At 46.6% G+C, this 15,117-nt stretch overlaps 1 protein-coding gene across 1 annotated transcript; it reads right to left on the bottom strand.

Annotated features, from left to right (window-relative positions):
- Positions 1 to 639: 639 nt before the first annotated feature.
- Positions 640 to 13,974, bottom strand: LOC140207985 (uncharacterized). Its single transcript, XM_072276517.1, has 3 exons — positions 13,927 to 13,974; positions 12,006 to 12,509; positions 640 to 1,408 (listed from the first exon to the last, which is right to left on the bottom strand). Exons 1-3 carry the CDS (start codon positions 13,972 to 13,974, stop codon positions 944 to 946), a joined length of 1,017 nt encoding a protein of 338 aa, XP_072132618.1. The 3' UTR covers positions 640 to 943.
- Between the last annotated feature and the right edge of the window lie 1,143 nt (positions 13,975 to 15,117).

Raw genomic sequence — 15,117 nt, forward strand, 5'->3', positions numbered from 1 at the left:
ATCGTCTAGAGCCCCAAACTCAGCCCTGTCCATACCTGCCTCTGGTTTCTGACCCTGCTTCGTTGAACATCCAACTGATGGTTTCCCATTCTGCTTTCAGTCTTTAGAGGACAGGGGTGTTTTCTAACAACCCTTTAGAAGCAGGGAAAATGACCCAAAATGTGGAAATGAGCCGTCAATAAGGTTAACTACCAATGTTATTCTTCCTCAGCCGAGAGATTAGAGGGGCAAAGAACATCTCAGACAGAACTGCAGTCAGCTCGATTTCATCAGTCTGCAGAAAATTCAAGGGGAACCTCTTCACCCGCAGAGTGGTGACTGTTTGGAACCCATCACCACAGGGGGAGCGTGACATGAACAACAGGGGAGGATTTAAAAGGACTGTCATGGAACAGAATCACTGGCAGGGTCCAGCCGGCCTGAGTTGCCTCTTTACTCTATATTAGGTGTGTTATAAATTCACTAAGTACCGGAGACAGACTTCAAAATAGAACTGATTTATTTGTCTCAGATCCAGAATATTAAATTCCAGTCCCATTAAAGGTGAATGTGCAGCAGAAGAAACTCCTCCCATGCCCAGTGACCAGGGTGCAGAACTGGGTGTGGTGAGCAGCAGCAATAATTGCAGAGTTCAGCACCGACAGTCACTCTCAAAATTGCATTGAGAAACAATGATGGACAAATATCCAGCATGAAGCTTATTGAAACTTTCTCCCCAGTGTGAACCCAGTGATGTGTTACAAGGTTAGATTACTGAGTGAATCCCTTCTCACATTCACAGCAGGTGAGCGGCCTCTCCTCAGTGTGAACTCAATGATGCACATTTGATGGAGATGGCTGAGAGAATCTCTTCCCAATCTCTGAGCAGGTGTATGGCCTCTACCCAGTGTGAACTCGCTGGTGTCTCTGTAGGCAGGATGATTGCAGAAATGCTTTCCCACATTCATAGCAGGAGAGCAGCCTCTCCTGTATGAACTGACTGGTGTACCAGTAGTTGGGATGACCAAGTGAATCTCTTCCCACATTCTGAGCAGGTGAACGGCTTCTCCCCTGTGTGAACTCGCTGATGACTGTCTAGGCTGGATGACCGAGTGAATCCCTTCCCACAGTCTGAGCAGGTGAACAGCCTCTCTCCAGTGTGAACTCGCTGATGTGCCTTCAGATTAGATGAGCAAGTGAATCCCTTCCCGCAGTCTGAACAGGTGAATGGTCTCTCTCCAGTGTGAACTGACTGGTGTGCCAGTAGCTTGGATGACCGAGAGAATCCCTTCCCACAGTCTGAGCAGGTGAACGGCCTCTCTCCAGTGTGAACTCGCTGATGTACCTTCAGTTGAGATAAACAAGTGAACCCCTTCCCGCAGTCTGAGCAGGTGAATGGCCATTCCCCGGTGTGAACTCTCTGATGTTCCTTCAGTTTAGATGACTGAGTGAATCCCATCCCACAGTCTGAGCAGGTGAATGGCCTCTCCCCAGTGTGAACTCGCTGGTGCACCAGTAGGTCAGATGACGGAGTGAAACCCTTCCCGCAGTCTGAGCAGGTGAATGGCTTCTCCCTGATGTGAACCCGCTGGTGCGCTATTAAATTGGATGACTGAGTGAATCCCTTCCCACAGTTCAAGCAGGTGAACGGCCTCTCCCCAGTGTGAACTGACTTGTGTACCAGTAGGGTGGATGACTGATGGAATCCCTTCCCACAGTCTGAGCAGGTGAACGGTCTCTCCCTGGTGTGAACTCGCTGGTCAGCCATTAGGTCAGCTGATTGAGTGAATCCTTCCCCCCAAATTCAGCAGATGACCAGCTTCTGCCCAGTCTGAACTGACTGGTGTGTCCACAGGTGGGAAGACCGACTGAATCCCTTCTCACACACAGAACAGGTGAATGGCCTTGTCCCAGTGTGAACTTGCTGAAGTACCTTCAGTTGAGATGACCGAGTGAATCCATTCCTGCTGTCTGAGCAGGTGAACAGCCTCTCCCCAGTGTAAAATGACAGGCATGCCAGTCGGTCAGATGATCGAGTGAATCCCTGCCCAGTCTGAGTAGGAAGGACGATCAAGTGAAGCCCTTGCTCCAATTCTTAAATATCTGGACAGTGTCAGAAAATTTGGCGTGTTGTGCTCGAGATTCCTGTAGATAAATTCCTTGTCGTTTTTAACCTGTGAAAACATTTACAAAATCCATCAATGGCTGAAGGACAACATTTCAGATGAGATCACTTTAGTCAGCAAGCTGTGATCTGACATCACACTGTTGCAGTGAGCTTCAACCCAAGCTGGAGAGAGAACTCATCTTCGAACTGGCACAGTGCTGGTATCTAGGATTAAATGTCAACTGGAATCCATCCCTCTGATGCTTTTCCTGTCTCTGTAAGAATGGGGCATTTCTGCCATCTCCAATCTGTGCCTCCATTGGTATTATTCCCTCTTCCCACTGAGCTACATGGGTGTCTCGTTCCACAGTAACTGAAACACTCTCACACAAATAGCCTTTGTTGACCTGCAGCTGGGACTTTCTTTTATGCACTGTTAGATTAAAGTGCCACAGTTTTAACGACATATAAAAATTTGCTGCTGAGATGAACGGTCGGTCTGATAAAAGGAATTAGAGTGAATATTAATACTATTTAAGGTTCTTGTCACAGTCATAGAAAAGTACAACACAGAACAAGACCCTTCAGCCCATCTAGGTTGTGCTAACTATTTGAACTTTCTACTCCTATATCCCTACTATCCAGGTACTGACACAAACCTCTTAAATGTTGAAATTGAGGTCACATTCACCACTTGTGCTGTCTGCTCATTCCACTCCCGGATGACCGTCTGTGTGAAGAAGTTTCTCGTCATGTTCCCCTTAACATTCCATCTTTCACACTAAACTCATGACCTCGTGTTGTTGTCCCACCCCATCTCAGTGGAGAAGGCCAGCTTGCATTTACCCTATCTTTACTCCTCATAATTGTGGTACACCTCCATCAAATCTCCCCTCAATCTTTTACATTACAAGGAATAAACACCTGACCTGTTCAAGCTTTCCTTATAACCTAAGTCCTCCAGACCTAGCAACATCCTTATGAATTTTCCCTGAACTCTTTCAACCTCTTTTTCATCTTTCCTGTAGGTAGGCGACCAAAACTGTACACAATACTCCAAATTAGGCTTCACCAATGCCTTGTACTATGTCAACATAACATCCATCTCCTGTACTCAGTACTTTGGCTTATGAAGGCCAATGTGCCAAAATCTTTCTCTCCATCCCTATCTAACTGGGGTACCACTTTCAGTGAATTACAGACCTGTGTTCCCAGATCCCTTCCTTCTACAGCACTCCTCAGTGCCCTACCAGTCACTGTGTAAGACCTTGTTCCTACCAACGTGCAACACTTCACACTTGTCTGCATTAAATTCCTTTTTCCGTTTCTCTAACTATTTTCCCAGCTGGTCCAGATCACACCACAAGCCATGATAGTCTTCCTCACTGTCCACTACACCCCAATCTTGGTGTCATCCACAAATTTGCTGATCCAGTTAACCACACTATCATCCAGATTACTGATATAGATGACAAACAACAACAGATCCAGCACAGATCCCTGTGGCACACCACTAGTCACAGGCCTCCAGTCAGACAGGCAACCATCTGCTACCACAGTCTGGCTTCTCCCAAAGACAGTGTCTCATCCAGTTTACTATCTCATCTTGAATGCTGAATGACTGAACCTTCTTGACCAACCTCCCATATGAGACTTTGTCAAGTGCTTTGCTAAAGTCCATGTGGACAACATCCACTGCCTTGCCTTCATCCACTTTCCTGATAACTTCCTCGAGAGACTCTATAAGATTGGTTAGACATGACCTACCGTGCACAAAGCCATGCTGCCTATCCTTAATCAGTCCACATCTATCCATATACTTAGATATTGACTTCCTGCACATACGTTCCAATAACTTCCCCACAACTGATGTCAAGCTCACCAATGTAGAATTTCCTATTTATTTTTAAAGCCTTTCTTGAACAGCAGAACAACATTGCCTGTCCTCCAATCCTCCAGTCCCTCACCTGTCACTAAGGACGATTTAAATATCTCTGCTTGGGCTCCAACAATTTCTGCACTTGTCTTCCGCAGGGTCCCAGGGGAACAACTTGTCAGGTCCTGGTGATTTATCCACGCTTATTTGCCTTAAGACAGCAAACACAGATTCCATGAAGTTGATGCTGCTTTGCCTCACTTCTATAGACTCTGTGTCCATCTCCTGAGTAAATACAGATGCAAAAATACTACTTAAAATCTCCCACTTCTATTTTGTCTCCTCATATAAATTATCATTCGGATCGTCAAGAGTGGGCCTGTTTCTGCACTGAACTTCTCCATGTTTCTGTTCCTCCCCGGGGAACCGGCATCAAACCGACGGGCCGAGCGGTCTCCTCCTACCTCTCAGCGATACATCAGACTCCGGCCGCAAGAGACGCTTCACAAACGCCCCAAACTTCCCTCGGAGGGAAATAGAAATAAATCAGAAAGCGGGACATTTACTTCGGGTTTTGTTCTTCTTGGACGGGGAGTTTAATGCGGCTGCGGAGATGTCAGTGTTGATGATCAGAGGGATCTTAGACTCCAAGTCCATCGCTTCCTGAAAGAGACTGCACAGATTGATCGGGTGGTTAAGAAGGCAAATGGCGTGGTTGTCTTTATTAGTTGAAGCACTGAGTTGAAAAGTCGGGAAGTTGTGTTGCGGCTGTTGCGAGCCTGCGGTCGGACTGTGACTGTGTCTTTAAGAGCGCCGGAGTGAGGAGGCGGGACTATGACGTCAGTCACAGGCTGACAGCGCTAACTGTGGATTTAACCATAAGAGAGAGAGAGAGGTCTGCAGACAGGCAGTCGGCCAGTCTAAAGAGAGAGAGAGAGAAAGAGAGAGAACGAGAACCCATATCTGATAGGAGAGGAGAGTGGAGAATAGGAGAAAGGGTTGGAGCAGTGGACCCAGAGAGAAGTGATCAGCAGGAGAGAGGACTTGAAAAGTCAGAGAGGAATTGAGGGAGTGGGATGGAGAGGTGACGGGGAGATTTGTTCACCGGAAGGATAAATCGATATTCATGCCGTCAGGTTGGAGGGTACCCAGACGGAATATGAGGCGCCGATCCTGGACCCTGAGGGAGGCCTCATCTTGGCACAAGAGGAGGCGATGGGTTGACACGTCGCAACAGGAATGGGAATCGGAGTGAAAATGTTTGGACACCGGGAAGTCCCGCTCGGAGCGGATAATTCAAAGGTTAATTTATTATCAAAGCAGGTATCGATAAACAGAGCAACACACATAAGAGTTGCTGGTGAACGCAGCAGGCCAGGCAGCATCTCTAGGAAGAGGTGCAGTCGACGTTTCAGGCCGAGACCCTTCGTCAGGACTAACTGAAGGAAGAGCTAGTAAGAGATTTGAAAGTGGGAGGGGGAGAGGGAGATCCAAAATGATAGGAGAAGACAGGAGGGGAAGGGATGGAGCCAGGAGCTGGACAGGTGATTGGCAAAAGAGATATGAGAGGATAATGGGACAGGAGGCCTAGGCAGAAAGAAAAGGGGGATGGGGGAAACAGAGGATGGGCAAGGAGTACAGTGAGGGGGACAGAGGGATAAAAAGGAGAGTGAGAGAAAGAATGTGTGTATAAAAATAAGTAACAGATGGGGTACGAGGGGGAGGTGGGGTCTAGCGGAAGTTAGAGAAGTCGATGTTCATGCCATCAGGTTGGAAGCTACCCAGACGGAATATAAGGTGTTGTTCCTCCAACCTGATGGCATGAACATCGACTTCTCTAACTTCCGCTAGGCCCCACCTCCACCTCGTACCCCATCTGTTACTTATTTTTATGCACACATTCTTTCTCTCACTCTCCTTTTTCTCCCTCTGTCCCTCTGAATATATCTCTTGCCCATCCTCCGGGTCCCCCCCTCCGCCCCTTGTCTTTCTTCCCAGACCTCCTGTCCCATGATCCTCTCGTATCCCCTTTTGCCAATCACCTGTCCAGCTCTTGGTTCCATTCCTCCCCCTCCTGTCTTCTCCCATCATTTTGGATCTCCCCCTCCCCCTCCAACTTTCAAATCCCTTACTCACTCTTCCTTCAGTTAGTCCTGATGAAAAGTCTCAGCCTGAAACGTCGACTGCACCTCTTCCTACAGATGCTGCCTGGCCTGCTGCGTTCACCAGCAACTTTTATGAGTGTTGCTTGAATTTCCAGCATCTGCAGATTTCCTGTTGTTTGCATCGATAAACAGAGTTTTTTTTTTGCTCCTCCAGGGAGCCACGAAACAAAGAAAGAAAAAGAAAGGCTTTCAGAGAGAAAAAAATCAAACTCCCACCCCACTCCCGTATAAAAAAAGAACGGCATCCCGATCATCAACCCCCAAAACCCACCCCTCCCACAAATGGGAACAATAACATCGATCCCCCAGTAAAAACAACCCGACCCCGCACAACTGCGGAGGAGCCGGTGTCACCGGTGTAGAGGAGCCGCATCGGGAGCAGCGGACACAACGGGCGACCCCGGAAGATTCACAGGTGAAGGGTCGCCTCACCTGGAAGGATGTTTAGACAACGGAGAGAGTTCGGCCGTCCGGCCCTTTCACTGTGACCCCCGAACTCCACATCAAATCCGTCCAAACGAATCTGGGTGAACTTTAATGACCAATAAATATAATTCCTCTCTTTGATCAGCTGTCTGAATGATTCCCTGACTCTGAGAGGAAGGGGTATCTATGATCCACATTGTCAGGGTGTTGAGTTTACCAGGAGACAGAGACTGCAGGGACGGGAGGTTTTCTGGTCACTAATACACTGTGTGTGGACCCCGCTGGCAATTCTGGTGTTGTGACCCGAATCGAGACAAACACCACGCTGCCCACTCCACCAACAACACGGCACACCCTGACACATAACAGGGACTTTACATCTCACAACACTGGATTCAGTGATGAAACCCGTGATTAATGTTGTTGTCCCACTGAAATCATAAGAAATATCCATTCAGGTGTTTTTAAATACCAGCGCTCCACCACCCGCCTGACGTCACACATGGTTCCCCTCGCGCGTATCGACGTCACACACGCGCTGCTGCGCTCTTGCTGAGGCAGTTTAACGGCTGAGCTACCGACCACGAGACCCCTCCACCCCTCACCTCCGCTGCGCTGTAGTCATTGGCCCGAAGCGATGTCAATCACTGATTACGCCCAATAGCGGAGGCGGACCAGCCGAGAGGGCGTTACCCCGCTGACATCTCTTCTCAAAGAGGAACAAACCCCAAAGTAAATGTCCGCTTTCTGATTTATTTCCATTTCCCTCCGGGGGAAGTTGGGGCGTTTGTAAAGCGTCTCCTGCGGCCGGAGTCTGATGTATCGCTGAGAGGTAGGAGGAGACCGCTCGGCCCGTCGGTTTGATGCCGGTTCCCCGGGGAGGGAGAGGATGAAGACGGTGAGAGAGGGGGCGGACAGGATGTTTGTCCCGGTGGGGACAGGAGGGGCTCATCTGTGGAAATGTCTGAGCCCACAGTGGTGGCGATTCACCACATTGGGGGGCAAACACCGGCAGACTGTTGCCCTGCAAGCGGGGACAGGAGTGGAGTTGGGAGGGTGGGTGAGGAGAGGAGATTTCGGATAGTGGGGGTAAGATCTCGAAAGATGATTGCTAATGCCTCCACATCCCTTCAGCCACCTCTTTCAGATCTCTGGGGTGTTCACCATCTGGTCCAGGTGATCTATTTACCTTCAGACCATCTCTGTTTCCCAAGAAACTTCTCCCGAGTAACGTAACTTTACACATTCTGACCACTGACATCTGGGACTTTCATATTCCTGCCAGTGTCTTCGACAGATAAGAGTGATGTACAATACTTATTCAGTTCATCTGCCATCACCTTCCACCCCCACCCCATTACTACCTCTCCAGCATCATTTCCCAGTGGTTTCCACCTCTCTTTTACACTGTATGTACCTGAAGAAAAATTTAGTATCCTCTTTAATATTACTGGCTCGCTCACCTATGTGTTCCATCTTTTCCTTCTTAATTATTTTAGTTGCATTCTGTTGGTTTTTAAAAGCTTCCCAATCCTCTAACTTCCCAGTAATTTTTGCTCCATGCCCTCTCTTTGGTTTTTATGTTGTTTTTTGGTTTCTCATATCAGTCACAGTTTTGTTACCTTACCTTCAGAATACTACTTCCTCTCTGTGATGTGTCTATCCTGTGCTTTCCGAATTGCTTCCAGAAATTCCAACCATTGCTGCTCTGTTTCATCCCTGCCCGTATTCTTCTCAAACCAGTTTGACCAATTCTGCTGTCATGCCTCTCTAGTTCACTTTATTTCACATCTGACTTTACCTTCTCCTTCTCTAATGTCAGGGTGAATTTGATCATATTAAGATCACTTGCCCCTAAGGGTTCTTTAAACTTAAGAGACCTAATTAATTCGGGTTCATTACAACACCCAATCCAGAATAGCTGATCCCCAAGCGGGCTCAACCATGAGCTGCTCTAAAAAAGCATCTTGCAGGCATTCTAGGAATTCCTCCTCTTGAGACCAACATCATCCTAATTTTCCTAATCACCTGCATGACAATCCCCCATGACTATTGTAACATTGCTCTTTTGGCTCGCACTTTCTATCTCCCATTGTAATTTGTGGCCCACATACTTACTACTGTTTGGAGGTCTCTATACAATTCCCATCAGGGATTTTTTTTTTACATTTGCTGTTCCTTAATTCTACCCACAGATTCTACACCTTCCAACCCTATGCCAGCTCTTCCTAATGATGTTATTTAATATTTTAAAAACAGACCCACACAACCCCAATACCAGCTTGTTCTTTCAAGAAGCATGAAAGTATCTGGGAAACAAGAGGACCTGCAGATGCTAGAAATCTAGAGAACCACACACAAAGTGCTGGAGGAGCTCAGCATGTCAGGCAGCATCTATGGATGGGAATCATCATTTCGGGCCAAGACCCTTCATCTGGAATCTTGATACCCACGTATCTGGAATATCAACAAGCAAAGAAAATAGAAAGTAGTGAAAAATAGGGAAAACCTTTGACAAAATTTAGTTCAAAGCTTAAAAAAACCTGCCAACCAGAGCTCAATTGTTAACAAATACAACAAAGGCAATAAATACTTTCATCAAAACCAACATTGACTTTTTTTAAATATAAAAATACCTTGGTCCCATTTCAATCAGTAAAATTTACAAAGATAAATAACAACCTTAGAAAAGCCTATTTACACTCAAACCCATTTAGATTAACACTATCTTGGACAGAAGGAGGAAGAGAAATAACACACATGAAAAAAAAACACAACAGTCAGATAAAACTTCTAAGTATATATTTTCATCAAAAATGAACAGAATTCGGCACTCCAGGTGTGTATATGCAATCACAATAAGAAATACAGACCAGAAAACTTAAATGAGAGACCAGCTCAGAAAAAGGAATCATCACTATGGAAGAAAAGATTAACCAGTGGAATGAGTATGACCCTCCAAGGGAGACATCCCAACGATCTGAGCAGACGAGATGGTGACAAGGAAGCATCGAGCACCTGACTGAGAGTTGGAGACCTCTTCCCAGAAACAGAGGGAGTCCTTCCAGAAATACAGGACAAGCTGGTTAACAAAAGGGGGAAAAAAATCAAAAATACAGGAAATACAAACAAACAAGGCAGCAAGTGTAGAAAATGCCAAGAGAAACGAGACACAATCCAACACATTCCAGGATCCTGCAGCAGTTTAACTCAATCTGATTAATTACAAAGGTACAATCAAGTGGTAAATATCATTCACCAAAATCTTGCTGTAAAATACAAACTCAAGAATGCCCTTCATCACTTCATAAAGGCACCATAAATTCAAGCCCGATCCAGTTTTAGAGTCCAAATCTTACAAATTATATGATAATCAATACATTATTACAGATAAGACAACCCATAATAACCATCCGGATATAATATTACAGGATAAACAAGCAGGAACAACTCCCTCAATAGATAAAACCATTCCCAACACACACATGTTCCTTGACCAGTGGAGCACCTCACCATGGGCATTGTTTGTGTCACCAGTCAGACAAACAAATTATTTTCTCTGTCAATCAGCTTCCAAATGTTGTTGCTCTGTCATTCGTTGCCATGCCCCGCTGCTGATTCCCTTCTCCTCATCATACGTTCTTACCCCGACCATCATCCAGAGCCCCAAACTCTGCCCTGTGCAGACCCGCCTCTGGTTTCTGACCCTGTTCTGTTGAGCATCCAACTGATGGTTTCCCATTCTGATTTCAGTCTTTAGGGGACAGTGGTATTTCCTTACAACCCTTCAGAAGCAGAGAAAATGACCCATAATGTGGGAATGAACCCTGAATAAAGAGGTTAACTCCCAATGACATTCTTCCTCAGCCCAGAGATTTGAGGGGCGAAGAACATCTCAGACAGAACTGCAGTCAGCTCGACTTGTTCAGTCTGCAGAAAATTCAAGCAAAACCTCTTCACCCACAGAGTGGTGACTGTTTGGAACCCATCCCACAGGGAGAGCGAGAGATGAACAACAGGGGTGGATTTAAAAGGACTGTCGTGGAACAGAATCACTGGCAGGGTCCAGCCGGCCTGAGTTGATTCCCTACTGTACACTAGGTGTGTCATAAATTCACTAAGTACCAGAGACAGAGTTTAAAATAGAACTGATTTATATGTCTCAGATCCAGAATATTAAACTCCAGTCCCATTAAAGGTGAATATGCAGCAGAAGAAAGTCCCCCCGTACCCAGTGACCAGGGTGCAGAACTGGGTGTGGTGAGCAGCAGCAATAATTACAGAGTTCAGCACCAACAGTCACCCTCGAAATTGCATTCAGCAATGGTGATGGACAAATATCCAGCATGTAGCCGATTGAAACTTTCTCCCCAGTGTGAACCCGGCAGTGTGTCACAAGTGTAATATGCTGAATAAGCTGTAAGTTTCACTGCTAATGTAATGGCCTCTCTGTAATGTTTCACTGCTGAGGTAATGGTTTCTCTGTAGCAGCAATGTTTAGGTTATGACTACAGATAACAGGATTTTGGAATGCGGGGTTATCCAGTGAGAGAAATGTTGTTCTTTCATGTGAGTCTGGAAGAGAGATTTTCCCAGTCTTTTGCCGGGGAGAAATGAGAAGACATGAATGGAGAGAGTGGGCCCCTTTTCTTTTTTTGGTTTTCTTTCCTGACCCTATAGTCAAAGTAGGAATTATAAAGCTCAATCGTATAATCACATACTCTGTACTGTTTTTGTTATTTCGGGGTACTGATTTGTAACAGGGGACACATCACGCAGCATTCAACCAAATGAGATTTCTTAAGTTTTCCCAGGCTGGGGGGCTATCACCCCCTATATTAAGCTGCTAGCCAAAACGGGATTTACACAAGGATAGATGACTGAGTGAATCCCTTCCCGCATTCACAGCAGGTGAACGGCCTCTCCCCAGTTTGAACTCAATGATGCACATTTGGTTGATTTGGCTGAGAGAATCTCTTATCAAAGTCTGAGCAGGTGAAAGGCCTCTCCCCAGTGTGAACTCTCTGATGTACCTTCACTTTAGATGACGATGTGAATCCCTTCTCACAGTCTGAGCATAAAAATGCCTCTCCCCAGTGTGAACTCGCTGGTGTACCTTCAGTTTAGATGACGAAGTGAATCCCTTCCCACAGTCTGAGCAGGCGAATGGCCACTCTCTGGTGTGAACTGACTGGTGTCTCAGTAGATCAGTTGACAAAGTGAATCTCTTCCCACACACTGAGCAGGTGAATGGCCTCTCGCCAGTGTGAAGTCGCTGATGTACCTTCAGTGGAGATGACGAAGCAAATCCCTTCCCACAGTCTGAGCAGGTGAATGGCCTCTCTCCAGTATGAACTCGCTGATGTTCCTTCAGATGAGATGACAGAGTGAATCCCTTCCCACAGTCTGAGCAGGCGAACGGCCTCTCGCCAGTGTGAAGTCGCTGATGTACCTTCAGTTGAGATGACCAAGTGAATCCCTTCCCACAATCCGAGCAGGAGAACGGCCACTCTCCAGTGTGAATTCGCTGGTGTACTATTAGGTAAGATGACCGAGTGAATCCCTTCCCACAGTCTGAGCAGGTGAATGGCCTCTCTCTGGTGTGAACTGACTGGTGTTTTAGTAGATCAGATGACATAGTGAATCTCTTCCCGCAGTCTGAGCAGGTGAATGGCCGCTCCCCGGTGTGAACTCGCTGATGTACTTTCAGGTGAGATGAGCAAGTGAATCCCTTCCCACAGTCCGAGCAGGTGAATGGCCTCTCCCCGGTGTGAACTCGCTGGTGAGCCATTAGGTCAGATGACTGAGTGAATCCCTTCCCACAGGCTGAGCAGGTGAATGGCCTCTCTCCAGTGTGACCTCGCTGATGTACCTTCAGTTGAGATGACGAAGTGAATCCCTTCCCACAGTCTGAGCAGGTGAACGGCCTCTCGCCAGTGTGAAGTCGCTGATGTACCTTCAGTTGGGATGACCAAGTGAATCCCTTCCCACAGTCTGAGCAGGTGAACGGCCTCTCGCCAGTGTGGAGTCGCTGATGTACCTTCAGTTGAGATGACCAAGTGAATCCCTTCCCACAATCCGAGCAGGAGAACGGCCACTCTCCAGTGTGAATTCGCTGGTGTACCATTAGGTAAGATGACCGAGAGAATCCCTTCCCACAGGCTGAGCAGGTGAACGGCCGCTCCCCGGTGTGAATTCGCTGGTGAGCCATTAGGTCAGATGACCAAGTGAATCCTACCCCACAAATTCAGCAGATGACCAGCCTCTGGTGTCCACGGGTGGGAAGACTGACTGAATCCCTTCTCACACACAGAATAGACGAATGGCCTTTCCCAGTGTGAACTTGCTGATGTACCTTCAGTTGAAATGACCGACTGAATCCATTCCCACTGTCTGAACAGGAAGGATGATCGAGTGAATACCTTGCTCCACTTCTTAAATATCTGGACAGAGACAGCAAAACTGGCGTGTTGTGTTCGAGATTCCCGCAGACAAATTCCTTGTCATTTTTAACCTGTAAAAAGATTTACAAAATCCATCAATGGGTGTAGGACAACATTTCAGATGAGATCACTTGATTTGTCAAGGTGTGATCTGCCATCACACTGTTACAGTGAAGTTCAACCCAAGTTGGAGAGAGAAATCATCTTCTAACTGGGCACTGTGCTGGTATCTGGAATGGCCATCAAATTCTGATGCTCTTCCTGTCTGTATAAGAATGGGGCACTTCTGCCAATCTGTGACCTGGCTCAGTTTGACTCTCTCCATTGGTATTATTCCCTGTTCCCATTGAGCTGCATGGGTGCCTGGCCCCACAGTAACTGAAACACTCTCACACAAATAGCTGGCAGTGTATTCCACGCACCCAGCACTCTCTGTGTAAAAAACTTACCCCTGACTTCCCCTCAGTATCTATTTCCAAGCTCCTTAAAACTCTGCCCCCTTGTGTTAGCCACTTCAGCCCTGGGAAGAAACCTCTGGCTATCCACACGATCAATGCCCCTCATCATCTTATACACCTAAAAATGGCTTTAAACATAAACAAGGAAATTATACATTGCATTGAGGATTTGTGAGAAGTATACAAAATTATAAGGGTATAGATAGGGTAAATGCAAGCAGCTTTTTCCACTGAGGTTGGGTGGGATGACAACCAGAGGTCATGGATAAGTGGGGAAGTGAAAATTTAACGGGAACATTTGGAAAAGCTCTTTACTGATGTTTTTAGGAAGATCCAACACTCCCTCTTCCTTAAACTCCACATTGTCCAGCACACAGGCCTGTTCTAACTTGACCTCACCCTGATCAAGATCCTTTTCAATTGTAAATACTGAAGCAAAGTATTCATTTAGGACCTCCCCAACCTCCCCCACCTCCAGGCACATGTTGTCTTCTTCATCCTTGAGCAGCCCCACCTTCATTCTTGCCATCCTTCTGTTCTTCACATTCGCATAGAACGCCTTGGGGTTCTCCTTAATCCTACATGCCAAGGCCTTCTCATCATCCCCCTTCGAGCTCTCCTAAGTCCTTAAGCTCCTTCCTGGCTACCCTATATTTCTCATAAGCCCCTCCTGCTTCCTGCTTCTTATATCTAACATATGCTTCCTTCTTCCTCTTGACGAGTTGCCTCACGTGTTTCGTCAGCCACGATTCCCTTTTCCTACCATTTTTTCCTTGTCTCAGAGGGACAAAACCTATCCTGAACCCAGCACAAGTGGTCCCTAAATTTCCTCCACATTACTTCTGTGCTTTCACCCTTGAACATCTGTTTCCAATTTACTCTCGCTAGTTCCTGCCTCATCCCTTCATAGTTAGCCCTTCCCCAGTTAAGCACTTTCCCATTTTGTCTGTTTTTATCCTTTTCCATAGCTATGCTGAAGCTAAGGGAGTTGTGGTCACTCTCACCAAAATGCTCCCCCACCAAGAGGTCTACCACCTGAACAGGTTCATTACCCAGAACTAGATCCAGTATGGCCTCTCCTCTCATCAGCCAGTCCACGTACTGTGTCAGGAATCCTTCTTGAATGCACCTGACAAATTCAGCCGCACCTCTCCCCCTTGCAGTCAGGAGGTGCCAGTCAATACGAGGAAAGTTGAAATCACCCATAACTACAAATCTGCACCATTCTAAACTCTGTCTGCTTATCTGCTCCTCGGTGTCCTGAGGGCTATTTGGGGGCTATAGACTACTCCCAGCACAGTGATTGATCCCTTCCTATTTCTGACTTCCACCCACGCCGACTCAGTGGACACTCCCTCTGCAGCATCCTCCCTTTCCATAGCCGTGATACTATCCCTGACCAGTAATGCTATTTTCTACCTCCCATCCTATTCCTTATAAAACACCAGATCCAATGCCTGAAAGTGCAGGGTTTTTTTTATGTTTCAAAATATACTATATTCAAAAATAAATATATACAATAAACCATTCAATAACTTCCCATCCTTTACATACGTTTCCATTATAGTCTGTACATATCCATATTTATGGCCACCCACGTGGCACTCCAGTTCTTCACCTTACCGTATCACTGTTGAGGGGTATACTCCCCGCCACCCGGCCC

Source organism: Mobula birostris, chromosome 13, assembly GCF_030028105.1.
Source record: "Mobula birostris isolate sMobBir1 chromosome 13, sMobBir1.hap1, whole genome shotgun sequence".
NCBI lineage: Eukaryota > Metazoa > Chordata > Chondrichthyes > Myliobatiformes > Myliobatidae > Mobula > Mobula birostris.

Excerpts from the sequence above, each read along its gene's own strand:
- LOC140207985 (XM_072276517.1), bottom strand. The coding sequence starts at position 13,974 with ATGAAGGTGGGGCTGCTCAAGGATGAAGAAGACAACATGTGCCTGGAG. Across the intron at positions 12,510-13,926 it reads AAGACAACATGTGCCTGGAG|GTACATCAGCGACTTCACAC; the intron begins GTGGGGGAGGTT and ends TCCCAACTGAAG. Across the intron at positions 1,409-12,005 it reads CTTGGTCATCTCAACTGAAG|GAACATCAGAGAGTTCACAC; the intron begins GTACATCAGCGA and ends TCTAAACTGAAG.